Source organism: Phocoena sinus, chromosome 14 (genome assembly GCF_008692025.1).
Source record: "Phocoena sinus isolate mPhoSin1 chromosome 14, mPhoSin1.pri, whole genome shotgun sequence".
NCBI lineage: Eukaryota > Metazoa > Chordata > Mammalia > Artiodactyla > Phocoenidae > Phocoena > Phocoena sinus.
The window spans coordinates 16148505-16174464 of NC_045776.1; the positions used below are offsets into that span (position 1 = coordinate 16148505).

Consider the following 25960-nt stretch of genomic DNA (forward strand, 5'->3'; position numbering starts at 1 on the left):
GTGTGCATGGAGGGAGCCTGAGCTGTGGGTACCAAGCACAGGCGTGGAGTTGTTGGATGGCCTCCCTCTTGCCTCCCACTCTGCCAGCTTATTCCTCCTTAGTCTTCACAACTCAGGGCACACACACCTGGCTGCTGACTGTCTTTATTAGCTGGGAGTTGGGGGTTAGATGTCCCTCCTCTGGGCACCTCCCCAACGACTGCCCTTGGAAAGCAGGGACTGTGTCTCTCGTCTCCCCCACCCCCTGAATCTTTGAGATCCTGACACAAGCTATTCAGCAGATTTTTGTTGAAGGGAAAGAATGCCAATCAACTCTATAGACGTTGGGGTGGAGGCAAATGACTAGTTCAGTTTTTGCCACGTTAAATTTTTTTTTTTTTGGCTGCGTTGGGCCTTTGTTGCTGCGCGTGGGCTTTCTCTAGTTGCAGCGAGCGGGGGCTACTCTTCGTTGCGGTGCGCGGGCTTCTCATTGCAGTGGCTTCTCTTGTTGTTGAGCACGGGCTCTAGTCGCATGGGCTTCAGTAGCTGTGGCACGTGGGCTCAGTAGTTGTGGCACATGGGCTCAGTAGTTGTGGCTTGCAGGCTTAGTTGCTCTGCGGCATGTGGGATCTTCCTGGACCAGGTCTTGAACCCGTGTCCCCTGCATTGGCAGGCAGATCCTTAACCACTGCGCCATGGCAGGGAAGTCCTGCCATGTTAAATCTGAGATGCCTTTTAGACATCAAGTGTAGATGGTGAGTAGGCAGCTGGAGATGTGAGTTGGGAGTTCAGGGGAGAGGTCTGGGCTGGAGATATAAATGTGGCAACTGCCGACATATGAACTGTGTTTAGAACAAGGAGGGTCCATAGGGAACGTGTACAGAGTGAGCAGAGCTATCCCAGGGCGTGCCAGGGTGTAAAGGCTGGGGAGAACTGAGGAACCGGGAGAGGAGACCGGAAGTAGCCAGTGAAGCAGACAGAAAACCAAGAGGAAGTGAGTTTCTGGAAGCCACGGGAAAGTGTCTTAAAAAGAAGTGAGCGATCCAGTGTCCAGTGCCATTGAGGGCGAGTGACATGAGGGCTGAGAAGGGACAATTAGCCTCAGCTTGTGGTGCCCTTGACCGAGGCTTCTTTGAGCAGGAAAGTCACTTTGAGTGGATTCAAGACTGAATGGGAGGGAAGGGATTGGAGACAGTGAGTGTACAACTGATTTGGGTTTTGATGTAAACGGTGAGTTGGGAATGGGGGTGGGTTATGAGGTCCACAGGCTGAGTAGAGTCATCACTCTCTGTGAGAGAGTCATCACTCTCTGCTGTTGGGAATGAGTCTGTAGGGGGAAACCCTGGTGGGAGAGAGAGTGGGGAGCCATCACTGGAACAATATCCTTGAGCATCAGGGAGGGGTTGGGATACAGGGCACCAGCGGAGAGATGGTTCAGGTAGCAGCAAGGAGGGCTCCTCCACAGTAGGTGGTGGGCAGGCAGAGGACATGGGCACTGACCTTGGGAGGCAGGAACACGTCGTGGGTGTAGCTGTGAGAATTTCTTATTGTTTCAGTTTTCACAGTCCAACAGGAAGCAAGGTCCTCATCTGAGAGTGAGGTTGGGGAGAAGGTGTGGGCGGTCTGAGGAGAGAGGAGCAGGTTGGGGATAATCATCTAGGACGGTGTGACGGTGAATGAGTCAGTGCAGGATCTGATCACCTCTCCACCTCCAGCTGCCATCGTTCTCACGTGGCCTCCTCCCTGTGTCCCGCGTCTGCCCTTTCACGCTCCGTACCACGCAGGGTGGCAGGGTGATCCCTGTCACATGCAGGTTTGATCATGTCACTCCTGTATCCAAAACCCTCCAGTGGCTTCTGTTCCTGCTCAGTACAAAGGGCAAAGTTTCTCAAGTGGCCCAGACTCCCCAAGGTCCAGCTCCCCGTTTCCTCCCATCCTCACGCAAACCACCACGCTCCCCTTGCTCGATGCTCTCCAGCCACATCGGCCCCTCGCTGCTGTTCGAACACGCCCCACACGCTCCTGCCCAGGGCCTCTTCCCTTTGCTGTTCCTTCTACTTGGAATGTTCCTTCCGTAGACGTCCTCATGGCTCTCTCCGTGCCCACCTCCTACAGGTCTCTGCTCAAATGTCCTTTATGATCAAGGCCTTCTCTGACCTCCCTAAATACAGTCGCAACCCCTCCTCCACACCCTGTGCTACCTCTCTCCTCTCCACTGCTTTAGTTTTCTTCATATAGCACAGGGCACTAGACGCTTGTTTATTGTCTGTCTCCTTCATTTAAATGGAAGATCCCTGAGAGCAGAGCCTCTTTTCTTTACTGCTGTTTTCTGGAACAGTGTCTGGAAGAGTGTCTGACACATAGAAGCCACTGAATGAATATTTGTTGACTGAAAGGAAGGATGGATGGAAGGGTGGATAGATGCTGGATGGATGGATATATTAGTCACCTGACCAATGGGTCATTGAGGTATGCCTATAATGAAGACATTCATTGCTACATGAGCAATTGAACTCCATCCCAAGGAGGAGTTTCTCACCAACTCTAGGAACAAATAAAAGGAACACATCCTTTTATCCACTGAACAATCATTGGGGGAATTTTTAGTCTACAGCTGATGGAACCCAGGGATTTATGCTCAGCTCCCTACTCCTCCAGCTCAGGATAGAATATCCCCGCCATCTTTATTCCCATCTAAGAACACGATGTGTGCCCATGTTCTCTTCCCTTCCAGGATCATTCCTATTTTCCTTATCCATCGACCTGAGAACAATATCCCATACGCAACAGTGGAGGAAGAGCTGATTGGAGAATTTGTGAAGTATTCCATCAGGGATGGGAAGGAGATAAACTTCTTGAGAAGAGAATCGGAGGCTGGTCAGAAATGTTGCACCTTCCAGCACTGGGTCTACCAGAAAACAAGTGGCTGCCTCCTGGTCACAGACATGCAGGGTGAGGAGAGCAGCTTGGCCTGGGCTCCAGGGATGCTGTGGGCCTGGGATGTTCCTGGGGGGTGGGGCGGAGGGAGAGGTCTGCCGGGTACAGACTCTAAGCACCTTCACCAGCAGAAAGTGTTACTAATGTCTCGTCAGAAACAAAGCAACAAAGGAGCCCTAAACGAGCAACTCAGTGGAGTAACAAAGTACATTTTAATAATTCATTCTAGTAGCACCTTCCCATTACAACAGGTAACCAAAAACTGGCGCTCTGTATCCTCAATAGGCATAAATTCAGACGTACACATGAAAATCCAGATGTACCAAAAGATAAATTAAAATGTAAGAATTCACTCTTAATAGGCGGAAGGCTCTTTCACAGTTGCTTTAGATTTCAGCCTCTGCTGGTGAATTCACAGCATGTTTTCAGTTTATACCCACATTCTGGGGAATACACTTGTTGTATGAAGTAGGGATGTCATGATTAGGTTTCCCACAGAGACAGCCCTGAGACAAGTTGCAGTTTCCCCAAGACCACCCTCAAGTTCATTAATTTCCTGGGAGGACTCACGGAACTCAGGAAAGCTATTATGTTCATGGTTACAGTTTATTATAGTGAAAAGATACAGACTCAAATCAACCAAGGGAAGAGACACACGGGAAAGAGTCCAGGAGAGAGCAGGTGGGAATTCCCATTTGTCCCCTCCTGGTGAAGCCGTGGGGACAGTGCTGCCCCCCCTCAGTGATGTGGGAGCACTGCCAACCAGGAGAGCTCCCCTGAGACTTGGTGTTCAGAGATTTTATTAGGGAGCCATCACTGCCTGCTCGTGAGACTGACCTCTGCTTCTAGCCTCTTTGGACACTCTTATCAGAGCTTAGCAGTTACCTCCAAAAAGCTGGGCAAAAACGAATCCTTTATTTAGGCAAGATTAATCCTTTATTGCATGCGAATGTTCAAGTGCAAATATTTGGGAGGGGGATCCCAGGAAACACTGGTAGGAGACTGAGGGAGTGTGGCAGGGAAGGGAAAGAAAGTCAGTAGGGTACCTTATACCCAGTTACCACTGTGTTACTGAGGCTCATGCCTGCTGGGGAAACTGGGGGAGGCTGGGCAGAACACACTTCTCAGAATTAGCACACCCAAGGAGTGAGGGAGCAGGGGTGTTGATACTCCAACTCCCTTTACTTACCAGCAGCAGGCTGTCCCAGATGGGGGTGTTAACTCCCCTGCGTTTGCCACCAGCACATGGGCAAGCCACGCTGAGCAAAGCAGGTGCCTGTGATCAGAGCGTGTTCTCAGGCCAAGAGATGCTGGTGGTGGTACCTGGACTTAGAGCTGTGTGCACGGAAGGGGTGAGGGTGAGGGTGATGGGCAGGGTCCCAACAGCTTCTGCCACAGGGGCTTTCCTATTCCTTTTCCTTTCCAAATAATAATGCTTTAAGAAAAATATCTGAACTGTAACTGAGTACCTACTAATGTCAGACATTGTCACATATAAGAATCCCAAGCTATATGCAGCATGGTGGTGAAGAGCAAGAATGCCTGTGGGTTCTATTTCCTGCACCTCCACTTTCTAGCTGTTAGCCTTGGGCAAACCACTTACCTCTCTGTGCCTCAGTCATTTCCACGTGAGGTGGTTGGGAGGATGAAATGAGATAGCAAGACATTTAGTGCAGCATGGACACATAGTAAGAGTTCCCTATTTTAAAAAACTTTTGAAATAACCATAGGCATGAGAGATTGCAAAAACGTACAGAGGGGTCCCCATGTACCCTTCACCCAGCTTTGCCTAATGATAACACCTTACATACCTACAGTACACCATCAAAACCAGGAGACTCACATCGGCAGGATGTAATTAACAAGACTACAGACCTTATGTGGATTTCACCAGTTTTTGTCTGCACTCATTTTCCCCTATTTTTTGTTTAATCTTCATAATAACCCTGCCAAAGAGATGTTTTGGTTCCCATTTTACAGATGAGAAAACAGAGGCTGAGAGATAATGATCTAATCCCCAGCTCACTCAGAAGAAGAGGGGTCCAAGACTCCAACACTGCCTCTGACTCTGAACCCCAAACTCTTTCCACTAAAACTCAAATTTACAAATTTGCAAGATTTCCAAGTATCCCTTAATGTCAAAGGCTCCTGTGAGGGACTCCTCTGAGGTCAGCTGGGAAGTGCAATGTTACAGACTCGCAGGGGAGGCTGATCTGCAAGTTGAAGCCAGCCATATCCACTCACTTTTTTTTTTTTTTTTTTTTTTTTTTTTTGCGGTATGCGGGCCTCTCACTGTTGTGGCCTCTCCCGTTGCGGAGCACAGGCTCTGGACACGCAGGCTCAGCGGCCATGGCTCACGGGCCCAGCCGCTCCGCGGCACGTGGGATCTTCCCAGACCGGGGCACGAACCCACGTCCCCTGCATCGGCAGGCGGACTCTCAACCACTGCGCCACCAGGGAAGCCCTACTCACTTTTGAAGAGACTTTGCTGCCACACACAGACAATACGGTCTTAGACAGCTATTGTAATTAGACTGTGCAACTGTTGAGACTTCCCCATCTTTCCTCCTTCAGAGTTAATTTTGCATTAAATGCAGTTCATCTACTGAAAAGCAACACTCCGAAGCTTCACGCACGGTTAATTTTGCTTCCAGTCACTAGTAAACAGCTGTAGTGGAACGTTGTATCTCCCCGTAGATGACGTGTGTGGTTGAAAGTGATGGCACGGTGTTTCATAAGGGTGTTTATTTACTCTCTGTTGCTGCTGGGAAGGATCTTACTATTGTCATCATCACTGTGGCACAAGATAACACATCCATCCTCTAAGCGATCCCCACATTTTATAATTTTACTAAGACACTGGAATTAGGGTTTAAAAATCCCAAGCAAACCCAAGCTCCAGTCTCACTTTCTCAGACTCTTAGGTTATTCTCTCCCTGGTTGCCTTGGCTTGTTGATGAGATTGTGGCGAGTCCTGCAGGTCAGTGGGGTGAAAGGTGAGCCTGTGATTTGGCCCTAAGATCTGCACACACCGGAGACCACTGGGCTTCCTAAGAAGCTGTCACCCCAATAACCCAAGAACTCAAGTTCTGGAGAACAAACTGTAATACTGCCTTCTTCCTACCTTCTATCAGAAACAACCTGTAGATGACTATTATCCCCAACTTGGTTTAATAGCTGCACACTATAATCTAAATTATTATCCTATAGAGACCCTTAGTAAACGTTGTTGAATTGCTGGCAAACTAGAAAACCAAGAGAGAAGTTTCCTTTTGAAAATCAAATTCTACTTTTCCAAACATCAGTGACAGCTGGTAATTGTGAGAATTGAGGAAAAGCAATTCCCAAGCCTAAGGACCTTTTGCCAAATGGCTCTTTAAAACTGGACTTCTATGCGGCTTAGAGCTGTACTTTTTAAGTACAACTTTTCCACGAAACAAGATGTCCAAAGAGGGCTTTTGCAGTTTGGAGTCTTTTTTTTTTTTTTTAAGCCCGGTTCCTATCATAAAAACTATGTGAAGCATTTCCACATGTGTTTTAGTTGTTAGCAGCTTTGAAAGAATGAGATGAATTAGCTGCCAACTGTGAAAGCTTTTAAAATGCTTACTGGCTCCCCCAAAGTGCTGTGTCGAATTTAGCTCCCAGGTGCCCTGCAGAAAAGCAGGGCTCTTTGCTTCTGTCTGAACAGCAGCATGACATGTATTTTTGCCTCACTCCAGGCAGACATTGCTGAATCAGAAAATTAACGCTTTAGCTGTCCTTTCTTGTAATTTAATTTTATTTATTTTTGGCTGCATTGGATCTTCATTGCTGCACGTGGGCTTTCTCTAGTTTCGGGGAGCGGGGCTACTCTTTGAGGAGCACGGGCTTCTCATTGCGGTGGCTTCTCTAGTTGCGGAGCGCGGGCTCTAGGTGCGCAGGCTCAGTAGTTGTGGCTCGCAGCCTCAGTAGTTGTGGCGCAGGGATTTAGTTGCTCTGCGGCACGTGAGATCATCCCAGATCAGGGCTCGAACCCGTGTCCCATGTATTGGCAGGCGGATTCTTAACCACTGCGCCACCAGGGAAGTCCCTAGCTGTCCTTTTCTGAGCCTCAGAAAATAGTGCTCATGTGAGGGAGACCCATGGAACTAGGTTGCCATCAGGCCTGACCCCCAGGGTTGGCTTTTGCCAGGGATGCTGGTTCCTTCATCCACAGCCCAGACTGGCTTCTGGGCCGCCAGGCCCTTCAGTGAGCAAGTCGCCGGCTGGCCTTGGGGAATATAGTGACCACAGCCTGGCCCGGGTGGGACAAGAGTCGGGGGCCAGAGAAGAGGAGGCGAGGCTCAGGTGGCATAGCACCATGGACCCCATGCCTTGCCCTAAAAGGCCGGTCACTAGATGGCACGGGTGAGATTAAGGCAGCCGTCCACGGAGTCGGAGCCAGTGCCTACAGCCACGACCCTAGAGAGGCAGGAGCAGAAATGGTAGCTGGTCTGTCAAGGAGATTCTGGAAAGGCCAGAGGCTGTCCACGCTCTGGGCATCAGAGAGGATTGCCTTCTTCCAGACCTGGGTGAGAAAGGATGGCGCTTTTTGATTGCAGAAGGTGACAGCAACCTTGCCCTTCCCCACCTTGCAAGACAGTAGGCCTTTCATTCTCTTTGAATCCCTGGTTCCTTAGCCACTCTCCCATCTGCTCCTGCTGGGAGGGGAGAAGCAAAAGGACTCCTGAGTGCTTGGGATTCTACCAGGGATGCCTATGGCTTGTTTAGGGACCAGCGTGGGAAGCTCAGGCAGCTGTTTTGTTGATTGGGTATCCCGCCCTCCATCCCGCCACTTCCAATGGCTTAATGGAGAGAGGTTGGGATAAGCATCAAAAGCTCAGACCGGAGCTTCCCTGGTGGCGCAGTGGTTGCGAGTCCGCCTGCCGATGCAGGGGATGCGGGTTCGTGCCCCGGTCCGGGAAGATCCCACATGCCACGGAGTGGCTGAGCCCGTGAGCCATGGCCGCTGAGCCTGCGCGTCCAGAGCCTGTGCTCCGCAATGGGAGAGGCCACAGCAGTGAGAGGCCCACGTACCACAAAAAAAAAAAAAAAAAAGGTCAGACCGCGCGTGACATCTCCAGGCTGATGGTTAAAAGTCTACACGTACCTCAGTAGTGCTTCCCTGGGTCTAAAGCCGACCCAGAAAACCTTCAATCCTGAATCGGAATGCCATCTTTCTGGAGATGGGTGATTGTGTGTCTGCAATCTGGCCTTGAACTGAACAAAGGCCACCTTGAACTCTCTCACTGTTGTACAAGGGCTTCCGCTTTTGATGAAGAACACGGAACAGGCCTAAGCCCAAATCAGAGCGTTTCTGGGGAGAGAACTCCTGGGACAAGTGACAGGCCTCCCTCCTCCAGCAGAGGCAGTGGTCCAGGCAGGCAGAGGACAGCACTTTCGTTTCCGGAGCAGGCCCCGCCCCTTGCTCCCCTGACCGGCTGCCTCAGAAGCCTGCCTTGCCCACTATGCTCCCGTAAAGCAGGATGCACAGTCTGAAAGGCTGTCAGCTTCTGCTGATGGAAACAAGGAGGAAAGTATGTGTTTATGCAGGAAGGGAAAGGATGATGGGGCTGACGCTACCCCTCCCTGTGAATAGATGGTCCCTCTTTTCTGAGGAGACCCGTGTAACACAAATCCCGTCTTTGCTCTCTCTTCCCATAGGTGTAGGAATGAAGTTGACTGACGTTGGCATAGCAACATTGGCTAAAGGGTGAGTAGAAGAAAAAAAATCAAGTGCACATCACTCACCCCTGGGTTTCCAAACACCTCCTGGGCAGATGCTGTTAGGCTGACGTGGGCAGAGGAGACTTCTTGTCCTAACTGCGAAAGACAGATGTTCTTGGGATGAATTCAGTTCACTTCTCTCACTTACCTAAAATATTTATGGACTTTGTCCTCCCAGGGAAACACATTTGTTTCCTAACTTTGAAACAAATAAGAACTCTGAACACATTTCAAGATTGATTACTAACAGGTGGCCCATGGTTGGCGGGGGGGGGGGGGGGGGGTGGGGAAATGCCCGCATTATTGGGACTCCTTTTAACTAGGAATATTCTGTTTTTCTACATTTAATATCTTCGCTATTAGAGGCTTCTTTAAAAATTCTATTTTTGCAACTGAGTGAACTCAATTTGCATATTTCTAATGTATTTTCCCCATACTTTTCACTAAAAAGCATTTTAGGCGGCTCCCAGACTCCCATGTTGATGATTGATTATAGGGGCAAATGGCTATGGAAGGGCTGTGATTAGTGACTATGGTTGTTGTCAGTGGTATTGATTTCCGAATTTAGCATAGGGAGTTGCTTTGCTCACTGTGGGGTGTGCCTGGAGAGCACTAAAATAACATTTTACTGGGGTATCTCTTGAACAAACTGTCTCTTCTCACTGCTTTGCTTGACCACTAATGAGGAGAGAGCAGGCTATTTGAGGTTCTTTGTGAAAATAAAGCTCCAGGTTGGAGCTACCATGCTTTCTCCCACTGCTGCTCTTCCCATGTACTAGGACCATTTGTAAGGAGGAAGAAATGGGCGGGTGGGGGGGCAAGCAAGTGACTTTTAGCAGGGATGGTGTGTGTTTTAAAATGGAGGTTGTAGTATGGAGTTTTCTCAAACTAAAAATAGAACTACCATATGTCTCAGAAATGCCACTTCTGGGTATATATCCAAAAAAATTAAAACCGCTAATTCAAAAAGATACATGCACCCCAATGTTCATAGCAGCATTATTTACAGTTGCCAAGATATGGAAGAAACCTAAGTGTCCATCAACAGATGAATGGGTAAAGAAGATGTGGTATATATATATATACACAAAGGAATACTACTCAGCCATAAAAAAAGATTGAAATTTTGCCATTTGCAGCAACATGGATGGACTTGGCATTATGCTAAGTGAAATAAGTCAGAAAGACATTGTGTATCACTTATACGTGGAATCCAAAAAGTACAACAAACTAGTGAATATAACAAAAAAGAAGCAGACTCACAGATATAGAGAACAAACTAGTGGTTACCAGTGGGGGGAGAGAAGTGGGGAGGGGCAAGAGAGGGGTACGGGATTAAGAGGTACAATCTATTAGGTATAAAATAAGCTACAAGGGCTTCCCTGGTGGCACAGTGGTTGAGAGTCCGCCTGCCAATACAGGGGACACGGGTTCGTGTCCCGGTCCCAGAGGCTCCCACATGCCGCAGAGCGGCTAAGCCTGTGACCCATGGCCGCTGAGCCTGTGCGTCTGGAGCCTGTGCTCCGCAACAGGAGAGGCCACAACAGTGAGAGGCCCGCGTACCGCAAAAAAAAAAAAAAAAAAAAGCTACAAGGATATATTGTGCAACATGGGGAATATAGCCAATATTTTATAATAACTATAAATGGAGTATAATCTTTAAAAAGTGTGAATCACTATGTTGTACACCTGTAACATATAATACTGTACATCAGCTATACTTCAATTAAAGTAGGCTTTCTTGTGGTTCAGATATGATGAAGCTGACAGATCAGGAGACAATTGCCACTGAAAAGAGTTATTCACAGTTCCCAAGAGGAGGGGGCTTGCCAGGCCATGGGGGGCCACGTGGGGAAGCACCAGGGTCAGTCAGCAGGCAGAAGGAGTGAGGGGAAAACATGGATGAGAGCTTTTACTGTGGTTTTGGAGGGAAGGAATAGGTGGGGCTGGGTAAGCAAGCTTGGAATTGACTAGTTTGAAAAGTCCCAGCAGGCTCTGGGGTGTCCGGCTGTCTGGGCTCATCTGGTACCTGCCCTGGGGTGATTAGGGCGGGTGGATAGTGGCCCAGAGTGTGAGACCCCAATAGAGGAGATGGTGGGAGGAGGCTGCAGATTGGTTAGTTGGCATATGAAAGGCATTCTAGAAGGCCAGTCATTTACTATCTCTAGGAATTGGCTAACCCTGGGAAGGGGAGTCTCTCCAGGGCCAGCAAAGCCCCGGATGTCAAAGTGTCAGAAACACGGACAATAAAATAGCGTGGTTGATACAGCTCACTCTCCTACAGCTGGGAACAACTTATTTACTTGAGTTTTCTGGTTATTTCAGACCATTGGCATCAGCAGTGCTTAAACAAGTACACTAATTTTCAATTAGTGTATGGAGGATGGAGAAAAGTAGAGGGATTTGAAAAAAGTGGAAAGGGGACCACTCTCTTTTAACCTGCAGATCAATAAGTCTGATTCATGAAGTTCTCACCAACTACGCAAAAGCTTCTAATTTGGTTTTAGAACTAAGATGCAGTTGGCATATTTTCCTTCTCAAAATCTGCTCAGTTCCAACACAAAATTGTATTTTCCTATCTCTACACTCCATCCCCCTTGCTGACTGGAGCCTGTCATATGGGTCAGGGAACTGGGCCATGGCCTTGGGCTTGTGAAGAGAGCACATCAGGAGGGGAGTATGATGTAGTGAGGAGAACAGGGCTTTTAGAAGAAGACTTGGGTTCAGTTCTTGGTCCTGCCACTTACTTCTGATTCTTCTAGTGGTAGCCTTTCTTCTTGGTGTCATAGGAATTTGGCCCATGTGATGAAAAGGGTGACAGTACAGCCTGATTTGCCCAGGACAGTACTATTTCATGCCTGCCATCCTAGCGTCCTGTCTAGTTACTCATTTGTCCTGGATAAGTTTCCCCATTGAGAAAATATATGGTACCCCTATTTACGAAGGACTTTTCCTGGACCCCAGAAAAAATTCCCAAGTTAAAGCTTTCCTTTACAGGCTCCATATTTGCAGAATATTAAAAATTCAGGCCTCATCCAGACCTGGTTTGAATGCTGGGTTCTTATCTTACCAGCTCTGTGGACATGAGACCTGACATTCTCAAAGCCACTGATCTACAGAATGGGGACATGGGGTTGTCTTGAAGATTCCCCCACTTCGGGCTTCCCTGGTGGCGCAGCGGTTGAGAGTCCGCCTGCCGATGCAGGGGACACGGGTTCGTGCCCCGGTGCAGGAAGATACCACATGCCGTGGAGCGGCTAGGCCCGTGAGCCATGGCCACTGAGCCTGCGCGTCCGGAGCCTGTGCTCCGCGATGGGAGAGGCCACAACAGTGAGAGGCCCGCGTACCGCAAAAAAAAAAAAAAAAAAAAAAAGATTCCCCCAGTTCATCTGCATCCAGTCCCTGAAGCTCAGTACATGCTTCATAAATACCTTCCCCCCAACCCATGCCCCAGCCTGACCCCAGGGTAGGCAAATTCCATACCATTATTTGGAACAACTGTCTACCAAAACAAAGCAGAAACCTGCCCAAGAAGTTTCAAAAACTAAGGCAAGCATAAGAGTGATGATTTAAGATATCTTTTAAAAGCATCTTAACGGCTTCCAGGAACCCAGACCATATTTTTTCTCCTCCTAATTTAAAAAAGAAATCCAATCCCTTTGGTTTTGTTCTCAGCTTTAATGTGACTTATCTGGCCTGGGACAGCTGCCCAGCACCCATTAGAGCTGGTAGCTGGAGGCCAGTGCATAATGTTGTCTATTAAGTGTTACTTACTGCCTCCCTCCCAAGGAGGGGGTGGGAGAGAAGGAAGTTCTGAAGTGTCTGAGAAAGATTAGATATTAGGAGTATTAGATCATCTTGTCCATTGTGTTTTTAAAAAACTTTTATTTGAAGTCACACTTTTTTCTTTTTTCTCCAAAAACTGATAAAAGGGGAAGCTTCTCTGACCAGAGGACAAGGGGCGGGGTCTGGGAGATGTCTTCGGAGGCCCCTGGGGGCTGGGTCCATCCCGCCTTCTTTTTTTTTTTTTTTTTTTTTTTTTTTTTTTTTTGCGGTACGCGGGCTTCACTGTTGTGGCCTCTCCCGTTGCAGAGCACAGGCTCCGGATGCGCAGGCTCAGCGGCCATGGCTCACGGGCCCAGCCGCTCCGCGGCATGTGGGATCCTCCCGGACCGGGGCACGAACCCGCGTCCCCTGCATCGGCAGGCTGACTCTCAACCACTGCGCCACCAGGGAAGCCCAATCCCGCCTTCTTACTTGCCACGTGAGGAGCAGAGGTGCAGGGAAAGATGGCAGCCTGCTTATAGGCGCAGCCCTACATGGGGTACGGGGCCCCGAGGGACAGGAGGCGGGGTGCCACTGAAGAAACTCGAGTGAAAGTCAAAGCTGCAGAATGGAGACCAGGCACTGGGAGAGACTTGCAGAGGGTTCAAGTGCAAAGGCAGCTTACAGACAGGCAAAGAAGTCCAGGTGGGAAGCAACCTCGAGCAGGGGAAGGAAAGACTGGGGAGCCTGGCAGATGCCACAGGGTTTCCAGACAGCAGGAGAGGAGATTGGTGGTTGAGCACTGAGCACCTTCTCTTAATTCTTAGCGAGCAGCCTGCGCAGGCGTCCTTCATCCGTGCTGGAGAGGGAGAGTGACCCGCTCTCCGGAAGCCTAGGGAACGGGTGCCCCGTCCTAAGAAGCAGCACTCCACGTAGGCAGCATTACACATGTTCTTTTAATCGCATGAAAAAGAACACCAGGTATGGACAGGAGAAACAGTGAGGAGGCAGGTATGACTTACTTTAATAATTATTAACAATGATGATAATAAATTTAAACCAGAAAGAAGAAAATCTCCCAAATTTAGGGTCCACCCTTTTTGGCTGGCAGTGGTCAGGATCTTCTTCAGGAAGAGGAGCCACTTATTTTCATCTAAAGAAAATATTCCCTGTGACTCAACCTGAACCCTATGTTTGACTGCGGACGCCCCAGTAAATGGGACCTGGCTTGTTCTCTTGTTTAGTGAAGTCATAATACTATTTAAAAGGTAAACTATTTATAATCTTATAAAAGAAAATAGGGGACCGTCATGACTTATTCATTTTAATGCAACTTTACCTGGTGGTATGAGCCTTAAAACTGAAGCATGGCATATTGTCCTATGAGCCAGCGATAAGAATGCTGTATCCCAGGGCTTCCCTGGTGGCGCAGTGGTTGAAAGTCGGCCTGCCGATGCAGGGGACGCGGGTTCGTTCCCCGGTCCGGGAAGATCCCACATGCCGCGGAGCCTGTGCGTCCGGAGCTTGTGCTCTGCAACTGGAGAGGCCACAACAGTGAGAGGCCCGCGTACTGCAAAAAAAAAAAAAAATAGAATGCTGTATCCCAATCACCTGTACCCCAATACCTACAATCCTTCGGCAGTGTTGCGTACCAAAACTTCATGTTACAAAGTGTGGCAAATAGGATTGCTTCAACATCGAATAATACATTTTCTAGGCAGACCCAAGATACTAACGGCACTGTCGAACATATTTCTGATTTGAAATCGCTTGAGCATTTAGAGTTCTCTGAAGGGAGAGGAGGAAAAAATGACTAATTCCATACCCGAAGACTTGGAAATTTAACCTAATCAAACTAAAATCAGTGTATACCAACACTTGTTGGGGAGCAGAGCTGTACATGTCACAGTGGATCCTGCAAACACACACACCTGTCCCCAGCCAGCAGTTGAGTTTCTGGGGAGATGGTGATATTGCGATCCAGCCACCAGAGGGCACCAGAGCCAACGCTTTTGTCTTCTGTAATCTCTCCCCCAAAAAGCCCACTTCATGTTGGTGAAAAACAAAGAAAAGTACCCTGAGCAGATTTCTTCCCAGTCTGTAAGCATTGAACCAAAAATAGGATCGATATGAATAACCACAGAGGAACCCCTCCCTGTGGCCACCAGGCTGCCAGCCAGCATCGTGGCTCTACCTTTGGAAGAAAGAACAATTATGCATAGGATACATGGCATGTGTCAGGCATCCCTGACGTGGAAACCAAATTCAGGAGACCCTGGAGAGAATCACGAACGGCTTGTTCTTGCTGAGCGGCAAATGTGAGGTGATAGGGCCCAAATATCAAGGCAGACGTACAGTGAGGACAACTGCCTCAAGAAAGCAGGCTCTCCTGGCGTCAGCGTGATGTCCTATGAGCCATGAAACAGGAAAAATTAACACAGCCTCCCACATTCAGTCAGCTGAGTTCCAGAAAAAGGATCAGCCATCCATGCCAAGAGCAGCCCACCATGGAGCCCTGTGTGCTATGAACAGACAGAGTGGCGGCAGCCACCTGGGATGCTTAACCCAGGCACCATCCCGAGACACCACCCTGCCTGGAGAGGAAGGGCCGAAACATACTTGTGGGTGGAAGGAAATGGGAGCTAATATTCAAGAAACACACCCTGAGAATAGGCTCGGGGGTGTGCCTGTGTGCACACGGGGCCGTGTGCTGTGTGTGTGTGTGTGTGTGTGTGTGTGTGTGTGTGGTGACTCTGGGCGACTATTTAATGCAACGCATGAATCTTCCAGGAGGGCAGGAAACAAAGGGATTTGGAACAGAATTTCCTGACATCCTTTCAGTGCTTTGCACAGCAGGCCCGTGTCGCTGTAGATCCCGGATGTTCTAGCTGTCTCACCAACACCAGGCTTTAGGGGACCAGTCTCACAGGCCTAAGAGACCTAATAAAGGCACTTTCACACCCCAAATATCTGCCTTCCCATTCTGCCACTGCTGTCACCTACCCTGGAAGGCAGCCTGCATCTCATTTAAATCCAATCAAGCCGTTATGTAGCAGAGCTGCTTGGTCAGTGGCTGGTTTATTTGGCCAGTCTTTGCCATCAAGGAGATGTGGAGGCCCATGATGGGAACACTTTATTCTCTTCACAATTTTGGCGAGGCTGGCACTCCTGGCAATGCTCCTAGTGTGTGTTCAGAGTCTCCTGGGCCCAAGAGTCAGCCAGGACCCAGCCTGTCCACAGAGCGGGAATAGCATGGCAGTCTCTTGGCCTCCTGTCCAAAGTCTCACAAAAGACAGTTCTGTTGAAGTGACTGGAGTTGGAGCCATGGGCTTCCTCCCACTTCCCCAACACTACTGACTATTTACCCCCCTGCCCGGTCCATGCCCAGAACCAGAGGGACACAGCCAGGCCCCTAGTCATTTGTCTTCCAGATTCAGAGACAAGTCTGAAATGAAAGAAGATCTCGAAAGATTGATGGACTCGAGACCGCCCCCTGCAGGACAGGCTGGTAGACAGCAGGAGGACGAGCGCCTGAGAGGGTAGGGCTGGGTGAAGGCAGAATTGTCTGGAAAAAAGCTACAGTGCCTTCAGGAAGGTCTACACAAAGTGCAGTGGTGGGGCTCCAGGTTACAGGGCTTGAAGAGGAGATGCCACTAGAAAAAAGGCATGGGGGGGTTTGTTGTGTGGCCTAAAAAGGCGAAGAGAAGGAGCCCGTAGGGTACAGACTGGTGGGGCTGAATAGAGTCCGTTTCAGAGGAGAGGCCCCTGCCTGAGGGTTTCAGGGCTTGCCCAGGGTGGCCTCCACGCCACCCTCCCCGCACCCTGGACGTCAGAGCAGGTGCTCTTCTGACAAGGCTGATGCTCTCGCCTTACCTTCCGGGCCCTGTGGCCCTGAAGGGGCTCCCCATATGCAGGTGGAATGAGGATGGGGCTTTGGGGGTCGGAGCTCTGTGGCCCGGGACAGCAGCTCAGTCTCAGACGGCCTGTTTCCTGGCTGTCTTGTCCCCGTCTCCCCTCCTTGTCTCTCTTGGGTCCCAGCTTCAGATTCCATTTCAGATATAAGGCGAGGACCGCATGCTTCCTGCACAGCCACGGGGACGGGCCTCCCGGCCTCAAGAACGGACCCATAGTAGACATCTGGGGCCCCCTCTTCTCCCCTGGGGCCCCTCTCTGCTCCCTCGTCCTAGGGCTCACATCACAGAGGCCCCCCTGGGTTTGGGGCGCCTTCCGAAGGCGTCAGAGCAGAAGGCTGGCAAGTGTGCAGGGCTGCTGGAATGGCCTTGCTAGCAGAAGTCGAGAACCAGATCGTGGGCGTGCCGCTGCCCTCCGGCTTTCTCCCAGCCTCGGTGGATGTCAGGAAAGAAAGTGCCAGGGCTTGTTTCCATGGAGGCACTGTGGCTCTTGCTTAATGGAGGCCTGAGGGCAGGGGCTGTGGCAGCCTCGAGAAGGACAGAGAGGCTGGCAGCCATGCGAAGGAGCCAGGCTTTGTTCTAAGGGAGGTGGAGCCTTCTGAGCCGTTGTGTGACCGTGATCTGACTTACACCTGGGGTGGCCATGGCATGCGCCCCAGACAAGGCGAGAAGCAAAGACAACCACCAGGAGGCTCTGGCGATGGGGAGGCCGGGGTGGGTGGTGCTGGCTGGACTGGGGTTCCCATGGTGTTTGGGGGCTGAGGTCCCCTGTCTAGAGGGGACCTCCAAGGTCAGCTTGGAGACAGGAGCAGAATACAACTTCTCTGGGCAACGGATTTGGTTAAGGTACATCGTCCCCCCCAGAAGGCCCAGTGACTCTTACGGTAGCAGCTTGCAAAGTGGTCGTGTGAAAACAAGATGGCTGTTGTCAAATAATCTGGGAGGCCTGGCTTGAATAAGTGTAGGAGGTTTCCTCCGTGTGAGACTTCACAGGGTCTTTCAAGAGCCGGTGGGTATTTTGAACCCCAAGGGGGCAAGGAGAGCGATTATATAGCATTTTTCACAGTATTTATAACACAGAATTATTATTTTTTTCAAAGCATCTTACGGGGCTCTTGTTCCTTGGAATGTATTTTGGGAAATCCTGAGTACCCACAAGAGAAATGACAGCATGGCTTATGAACCTTCCACAAACGGCCTCCAGCCTCATCTCTCCTCAGGACGCCTGGTCTGCTCAGAACATCCTCTGAACTTTTGTCCATGCTGTTACACCTGCCAGATATTCCCAGAGCCATTATTCCTCCATGAAACATCCTTAGAACCCACCAGGCAGTGGGGAAAAAAATCACATCCCTGGGTTACTGGAGCCCTTTATCACAGCATAATGTAATTATTTGTTTACGTGTCTGTTTCCCCTGCAAGATGCCAGCTTTCTGGAAAAGAGCCACGTACATTATTAATCCTTTTTAATCTCCTTACGATGTCTGCCATACAGCTGGTGCCCAGTGAATGAAGAAATGAATGAACAAACGTGAGGAAATGGAGATATTGATGGAATGGCAGGAATTACTAGATGGTTCCAGAGCGGGCAGCTCCCTTAGCGCCCTTCCTTTTCCACGTAGGTGACAATCGATTCTACCTGTTCCTCAATCCAGCCCTGGCTTTACTTGCACACAGACACGGCACACGCACACCCCCTCCCCAAACTAGGGGGTTTCTTTCAATTCCTCCCCGCCATCCTCAACCTGAATTCCAAGTCCTTCTAGCCGTTCCTCATAAATGAAAATTTTCTTTAGAAAACGTCTCAGACTAAAACCTCTGTTATAAATAGTTTCTGGCTTGCTTCTAAAAGGGTTACCAATGTGTGGGGATTCTCTAGAGGTTTTTCTTGTCTCACCGAGTTTTCTTTAAACGAGTCCTTTATTAAGCCAGACAAGAACCTTGATTTCTCCCACGCAGCCAGAGGTGGGAGTTTTCTGCAGCGTTGCTCCACCCCCTCCCCTCTGTGGGAGTTTTCTGCAGCGTTGCTCCACCCCCTCCCCTCTCTGGGCGTGTTTGGAGGCAGGAAATTGCACAGGGAATCTGTGCTAAGCTGAGGGAGAAGCCGACCATTGCTGTCAAGTGGTGGTTTTCGTGGGAGTCCGAAAGGCTGTGCCATCCATTGTCAGCAAGAGAGGAAAGAGGACTCGGTTTTTTGTTTTTTTTGTGGTACGCGGGCCTCTCACTGTTGTGGCCTCTCCCGTTGCGGAGCACAGGCTCCGGACGCACAGGCTCACATGGCTCACGGGCCCAGCCGCTCCGCGGCACGTGGGATCTTCCCGGACCGGGGCACGAACCCGTGTCCCCTGCATCGGCAGGCGGACTCTCAACCACTGCGCCACCAGGGAAGCCCAAGGGGACTCGCTTTTAAGCAAGAAGTCAGCCTAGCACGGTTTCCAACACATCTTGAATAAATCTGTGTAATCCTCAACAAAATATTAGCCAACAGAATCCAACAACACATAAAAAGGACCTTTAAAAAAAAAAAAGGACCATATACCATGATCAAGTTGGATTCATTCCAGGGTCACAAGGATGGTTCAACATATGCAAATCAATCAGTGTGATACACCACATCAACAAAAGAAAAGACAAAACCCACATGATCGTCTCCATATATGCAGAAAAAAGTGGGTATAGAGGGAACATATCTCACCATAATAAAAGCCATTTATGACAGACCCGCAGCCAACATAATACTAAATGGTGAAAAGCTGAATAAATCTGTGTGGAGCGAAGGCAGGATGTAAAAATAGCCCCCTAGCTCCTCCTGAAGTGGATTGTGACAGTGTGATTTTACAAAGTTGTATGACACAAACGTCAAGAAGGAAAGAGATCCATTTTCCGATTTAAAGAGGTTTCTGAAGTCAAAGAAGGATGATGTGAGATCATTCATACTTTAGTCATCTCCTTGCTACTCCAAGGGGGGTCCCTGCATCAGCATGGGTTCAGAGCTTGTCAGAAATGCAGCATCTCAGACCCCACCCCAGACCTACTCACTCCAAGCCAGCACTTTAGCAAGGCCCCTGCATGATGTGTATGCCCCACTCCCATCCAAGGGGCAAGATATTTACGAAAGTACTCTGCTGGATGACGTTCAGTAGAATAAATGTATTGTTCCATGCTTGGAGATTGTGAGAGAAGATGGATAATTTAAAGCGATGGGCTAGAAAATTATACTAATTTGAGGATAAGGATACAAAGGTTCCGTTAGTAAAATTCAGTAGAACTAAGGTTTCTAAAAATGGAAATGTGTGAGAAAGTTCTCAAATACAAGGTTATTTTCTCCCATTGTATTAGATTCCTTGGGCTTCCAAAATGAATGATCACAAAACCGGGTAGCTTAAAACAATAGAAATGTGTCCTTTCCCAGTTCTGGAGGCTGAAAGTCCAGAGTCAGGCAGCAGGGTCGGTGTCTCCTGGAGGCTCTGAGGGAGAATGTGTCCCCTCCTCTCTCCTACGTTCCAGAGGTCGTTGCCATCCTCAGCGTTCCTTGACTTGTAGATTACGGCTCCCATCTCTGCCTCTGTTGTCACGTGCTATTCTCCCTGTGTGTCTATATCCTCTCCTCTTCTTACACAGACACCAGTAAGATGCCCTTATTGGATTAAGGGCCTGCTCTACTCCAGTATGACCTCATCTTAATGACATCTGCAATGACACTATTTCCAAATAAGGCCACATTCTGAGGTTCTGGGAAGGACATGACGTTTGGGGGAGACACTATTCGACCCAATACATTCATCCAACAAGAACAACAATGGCGAGTGTCTGCAATGGGGACCTTGCTGGAGAGATGTCATGATGCTTCAAATTTGTGGTCCCCTCCAATTCTGAGGGTGGCAGATGGCACACGTGGCATGCAAGGTGGACCACAAGCAGGAGAGCCTGGATTTTTCATTTCTTGGGTGTACGAGCACTTGGTGTAATTGAACTCGTGTCCTTTGGAAAAACTCTGGGTTAACTGATCTAGGAACACAAACGATGTTGCCCTGTTTTCTTCCCAGGCAGCAGCAATGGCTGTGAGTTTGAGAGAATAAGAGGTCAAATAGAAGCCCAGCAGCCCTGGCTGAGACAGAGACCAAATTGAGAAAGGAGAAAGATTTTTAATTCTGCAGATGCTAGGTAGCAAAAATCGCCTACACCTGAGATAGCTGGGGAGGGATGTTCCATATTGCCTGGGAGGCCCATTTGAGAGTCCAAAATTAGACGGAGAGAGAAAAGGAAGTTTAGCAGTGTGATCTGCAGATGCCCTGGGCCGAGATGAGGCAGCTCTGAGGATGGGGCCGGCATGCATTCATTTCTTCCCTTGACCTTTATTGAAAAGCCTCCCTAGACAGGTATTCTGGACATAAAGTAGTGTCCTGAGGGAGATCAGTCTGTGCACGGGAAGGCATACCCTGAATTCTGAGAAGTGGATGTAGTTCTCACAAGGATACAGGGAAGATGCTAGAGATATCTTCTCATGGTGTGAGAAGGGGGAGGCTCCACAGAAATGCACTTGAGCTGGGGCTTGAAGGAAGCCAGGGGCTGAGTCAGGGGCTCCTTGACTGAGCAAAGCTGCCTTCACTCTAGGGCCTTGCCCTATCTGTGTGCGGCCTTCTGTAGTAAAATCGGCCCCAGTCTCTGCTGCCTACTCTGGCTTTCCCGGAGGAGTCTAAAGAAGGTGCTAGATCCCTAGGGAGAGATCTGGGCTCCACCCAGCTGGGCTGCCCAGAAGTCCTGCTCCTTTGTCCCAAACTCAGCCATTCCCATTTCAGAAGGTGGGAACCATTATGTAAGGGACCATTTGTTACGCAGCATTATACACTTGGCCGCCAGGCTGGGCTTAAGAAGCAATTAGCAAATTTTCTGGGAGGTTGCAGTGCAACTAGTGATTCTTCTCTGCTGAGACTAGGTGTTGTCTGAATGTTTACAAGCCTCAAGGCAGCTTTAGACAGATGACCTTGACTAGTTTCCAGTGTGCTTCTGTAGGGAGGCTGTCTTTGATCATCCTAGTTTGAGAAGTTCAGGAATCGGTGTGAGACAAGTGGGGCCTCCCTGGCAGGAGGATGGGATTAGGCTTTCCATTCCATCTGACAATCACAGGTCCAAGTGGCCTCGCATCCCTCCGGGGCGTGCTCAGGCAACAAGGAAATGCAGTCAGGCTATTTCAGCCTTTCTCATGACCTCCTACAGAAGAAGATAGAAATGTAAAGATGACATGATTGGCAGTGGCATTTCTTTCTACCCTGCTAGAGTCAACACCTGTCTTGGGCTGACTTTTTCTTCAACGAGGGAGTTTGGCTTTTAAAAACGGAGTCATTTTTCCCAAGAAAATGTACTGTGGGCTCCCAGGGAGAGGAGGAAGAGCCGTTTCCCTTACAAGGAGGAGGAACAGGCAGGCTGGATTTGTAACAAACACGTCAGGATGGAGCTGCTCACTGATGCTTTGGCTTCAGAGATGAAAGAAATCTTTCAGGCCCTTAACAGCCTAAAACCCAGCTTGGGTTTCCTAGGGAAAAGCGCACAAGTCCCAGTTTATTCAAGTCAGGTCTGTCAGCCTTTATGGTTTCTACCAGCAATGAAGGAGGCCCAATTTCTTGAATCACATTAGCTACAGATTCAGCTCAATGCCAGCATTGCAGACTTCCTTTTGCCAATTAGCGTTTTGGCCCTATTAATCAAATGCAGGAGAACTCACTCACACCCAGCAGGACCAGTTTCCTAGGCAGGCAGGCTGTGTGGTCACATAAGGCCCCACACTCAGATGGGCCTGGGCTTCGTTTAATGCATGTTCTGCTGTTGTCATCTTGAAAGTCTTAATAATTATTGCCCAAGGAACCCATGTTTTCGTTTTGCACTGGGCCCTGAAAATTATGTCGATGGTCTCATATGCCATCCACACCCCTGCGTATCCTCTTTACCAGGCAAATCCCATATCCTTCGATCTCAGCTTCAGCATCCCTTCCACAGGAAGCCCCTACCGGCTGCACCAATTATAACCTTGACAACTGTAATACAGCCTGGCCAGCATTAATTGAACGTCATCCACTGTACGTCGTGCGCTGATCTAGGTGGTTTGTGTGCATTTCCTCATCGTCATCCTCTCAGCAACCCTTCACCAGCTCTCTTGCTGGATTTTGGAGATTTGGGGGCATGGGGACTTGTCCATTCAGGAGGACACTTACCTCCCATGATCGATCGAGAGGTGAAAGCACAGCCATTGACGATTTGAATGTGAAATGTCCCAACCCAAAGGAACAGCCCGAGACCACTCCAGGCAGGTCAGCAGGGTCCCTCCAGGAGCCTACCAGAGACAAAGGCCCAGTTCTTCTCCTCCTGAGGAGAGGATGCACTGTCACAGGGGAGAGCCCTTCTGGAGGAGGGAGACTCAGAGGGCTGCACCCTGGTCTCTTCTCTCACACCCACTTGCTCTGCTGTCTTAGGCTGGCCGCACAGGCCTCTCAGCCTAAACTCCTTCAATGATAAGTGGAAGGGTCTAAACTCAACTTCTTCCAGCCCCAAAGTTCTAGATTTCTTTATTCAGAACCTCTGGATGGGATGGGATGGCTTTCAGATCACCAAGAGATCTTCTAATTTTTATGGAGATGGTCCAGCACTAGTCACTATGACTAAAAAAAAAAAAAAAGCTATAAAATGCTGACATAGCAGAACTGTCAACCCCTAGAACATTTGTCTGATCATAATCTTTGGTCTTTACCTCATGCCAGTTGGTCTTTGCCTTTACTTCAATCCACAGGTTTTGTTTCTTCTATCAGTAGTTATGTCAACCATTTGGCCATTCTTGCCTAAAGTAGGAATAAATATATTTTCACACACCATTAGTTTCCCCGCTGAAACGTTTCTTTGAATGTTGGTGAAGGGTCCTGTTTAAAAAAAAAAAAAAATTGTTTCCCTCCACCCAAACCCACAGGTACAAAGGATTTAAAGGCAACTGTTCCATGACCTTCATTGATCAGTTTAAAGCGCTACACCAGTGTAACAAGTATTGTAAAATGCTGGGGCTGAAGTCGCTTCAAAACAGCAGCCAGAAACAGAAGAAGCCAAGCATTGGGAAAAGCAGAATTCAGCCAAGCTGCACACCGTGAAGAAGACGGCATCTGGGACCCCCGCAGGAAAGAAAACCTAACATCTCCTGTTAACTAACGGTCACCGGCTGGCAGCACACAGCCTTGTGGGTAGAAATTTGAAAACACCCTGGAGGGAACACATAGCCTGCAGAGAGCTGACAATCCTTATTCCCAGCTGCCTGTACTCCGAGCTGCTTCCAAAGCCGTCACCTGCTGTCTTCACTGAGATGATTTCGGAGCAGGATTTGTGAGCAGGCTTATGGAGAGACTGAATCCATTGTCAGTCTCAAAGAAGTCCATCTTTGTCTGTACCGTTAGCCTTTGTACCAACCTCACATTATGCGTCTGTTTGTGTATTTGCACGTGGCTGTCTCGTTACGGACTTGGTCCTGAGCAGGGTCTGTCCACAGCCCCAATCTTCCCTACCCCCATTCCTAACCTCAGAATTTCTGGACATCCAGCTACTATATCAACAGAAAACGTGAATTCCGTCATTGGGTCTATCTGTCGCACTAGAGTCGATTATGCTATTGTAGCTGGAGGGGGGCTTCCGAAACGTCAGGCCACTTCCCATCATTACTCACATATCTGGTTAGAATGTTCTGTTTAATTAAATTCATCTTTAGACAAAAAGTGTAAGATGCATGTATTAGCACAGACACTTTTCTTTAGAATTTGTGCCCTATTTCACATTCCTCCAGGATTAGTAATTTCCTAATACGTCTCCCGGAGTACAGAATATTTGCATCTGTGTTTTTCCCCATTCTTAAAAGCACTACTTCCAGTGTGATCCACTTCCTACTTTGCTCTCTAAATCCAAGCTCCCTAAACCTAGGGCCGCCCCATGTAGGATTACTCTGGAAGATGCGTACAAATCCTGGCTGGGACACACAAGCTCACAGGGTCCTGGTCCCATCCACCCATTCCAAAGGGGTCTCCTTCCTACCAGGCTGGGTCCTGCCCAGCTGTGGAGCAGAATGGCCACAGCAGTTCACATTGGGCAAGAGGAAACGCTGTAAGGACAGCTCAGCGACTGTTTCACGCACCCCAAACTATAAGAACATCTCAAGCCCCAACAGTGTGTTGTTGTTATTGTCTAAGTAATAGACTATTTTTTAGAGCAGTTTTACATGTACCAAAAAATGAGTGGCAAGTACAAAGAGTTCCCATATGGCCCCTTACCGCCATTCCATATGTCCCCCTATTATTCGCATCTTACGTTAGTGTGATACATTTCTTATCACTGAGGAGCCAGTATTGACACATTATGATTCATTAAAGTCCACAGTTTACATTTCAGTCCACTCTTTGTGCTCACACTCTCTGGGTTTTGGCACACATACAATGACATGTATCCACCATCACAGCATCACCCACGGTCGTTTTGCTGCCCTAAAAATCCCCTGTGTTCCACCGATTTCTCCCTCCTTCCCTGGAGACCCAAGTCCTGGTAGCCACCGGTTGTTTTACTGCCTCCATAGTTTTGCTTTTTTCCAGAAGGGCACAAAGGAGGAAACCTACAGGATGTAGCCTTTTCAGATAGCTGGTTGTTTTTAAAGATGCTTCAACTACTCCCTGACCAGGGAGGATTATTAGGCCTCCTCTGAGGGGGCTCCTCAAACTGAAAGTGGACACGAACCTCCTGGGATCTTGTGAAAATGCAGGCTCTGATTCGGTGGGTCGGGGGTGGGGCCTGAGACTCTGCATTTCCACCACGCTCCCAGGGGATCTGTGTGCTGGCCTGGGACCACACTTAGGAGGGGTGTCTAGATCACAGGAGAAAGAGCGTGGAATGTTGAGGGGAGTGACTAGGCCTAGAGTTCAAACAGCAGTCGGCTGGAGGAGGCATCCAGCTGCTTCAGTTCTGGGAGGGAGCAACTTGGAGACAAAGAAACAGGGCAGCAGCGCTCACAGTATGGGGTGGTCACCGTGTGCAGTCCCTCCGAGGCAGCAGGCTTCCGCAGGAGACTCCTGGCTGCTTCCGCTTGAGAATACTGCTCTCCACGGGCGTGGGGTTTAGATAAAGAAGAGGACATGATGTGATGTTTGTTTTGAAAAGAGATTTGAAGGAGAAAACTCTTCAGCTACTCGCAGCTCATCTTTTCAGAAAATCTGTCATCTCCAGCTTTTCTTCTGAAATGACTCCCCCAGCTACAGATGACAAAATGCTCATTTTTTCTATGAGGCAGCCTGTAGCCTGCTTTCCCTGCAGAGTTCCTGCAGATGTATTTGGCAGTGGAGCTCTAGAAAGTTCCATAAGAACAAAGCGCAGGACACATTTTGATCGGAATTAGTGTATATACATCAGTGTGGGTGGGACCAAAGACCCTCTCTTTGGTAATAATTTGTAATTATAAAAATATCAACACGGGCTTCTCTGGTTGCACAGTGGTTGGGAGTCCGCCTGCCGATGTGGGAGTCATGGGTTCATGCCCCGGTCCAGGAGGATCCCGCGTGCTGCGGAGCGGCTGGGCCCGTGGGCCGTGGCTGCTGGGCCTGTGCGTCCGGAGC

General features: G+C 49.1%; 1 protein-coding gene across 2 annotated transcripts in view; it reads left to right on the top strand.

Moving 5' to 3' along the window:
• The window catches only part of ALPK2 (alpha kinase 2), an 87088-nt gene extending 62490 nt beyond the window's left edge, over nt 1-24598 (top strand). Inside the window, exons 7-9 of one of the 2 annotated variants that reach the window (XM_032654269.1) lie at nt 2714-2931; nt 8599-8647; nt 23293-24598. In XM_032654269.1, coding sequence (XP_032510160.1) covers nt 2714-2931; nt 8599-8647; nt 23293-23467 — 442 coding nt within the window. In that variant the 3' untranslated portion in view covers nt 23468-24598. Of the gene's footprint in view, nt 1-2713; nt 2932-8598; nt 8648-17832; nt 17994-23292 lie in introns of those variants that run through there. The other variant, XM_032654270.1, reaches the window with a different exon arrangement.
• Nucleotides 24599-25960: the final 1362 nt, after the last annotated feature.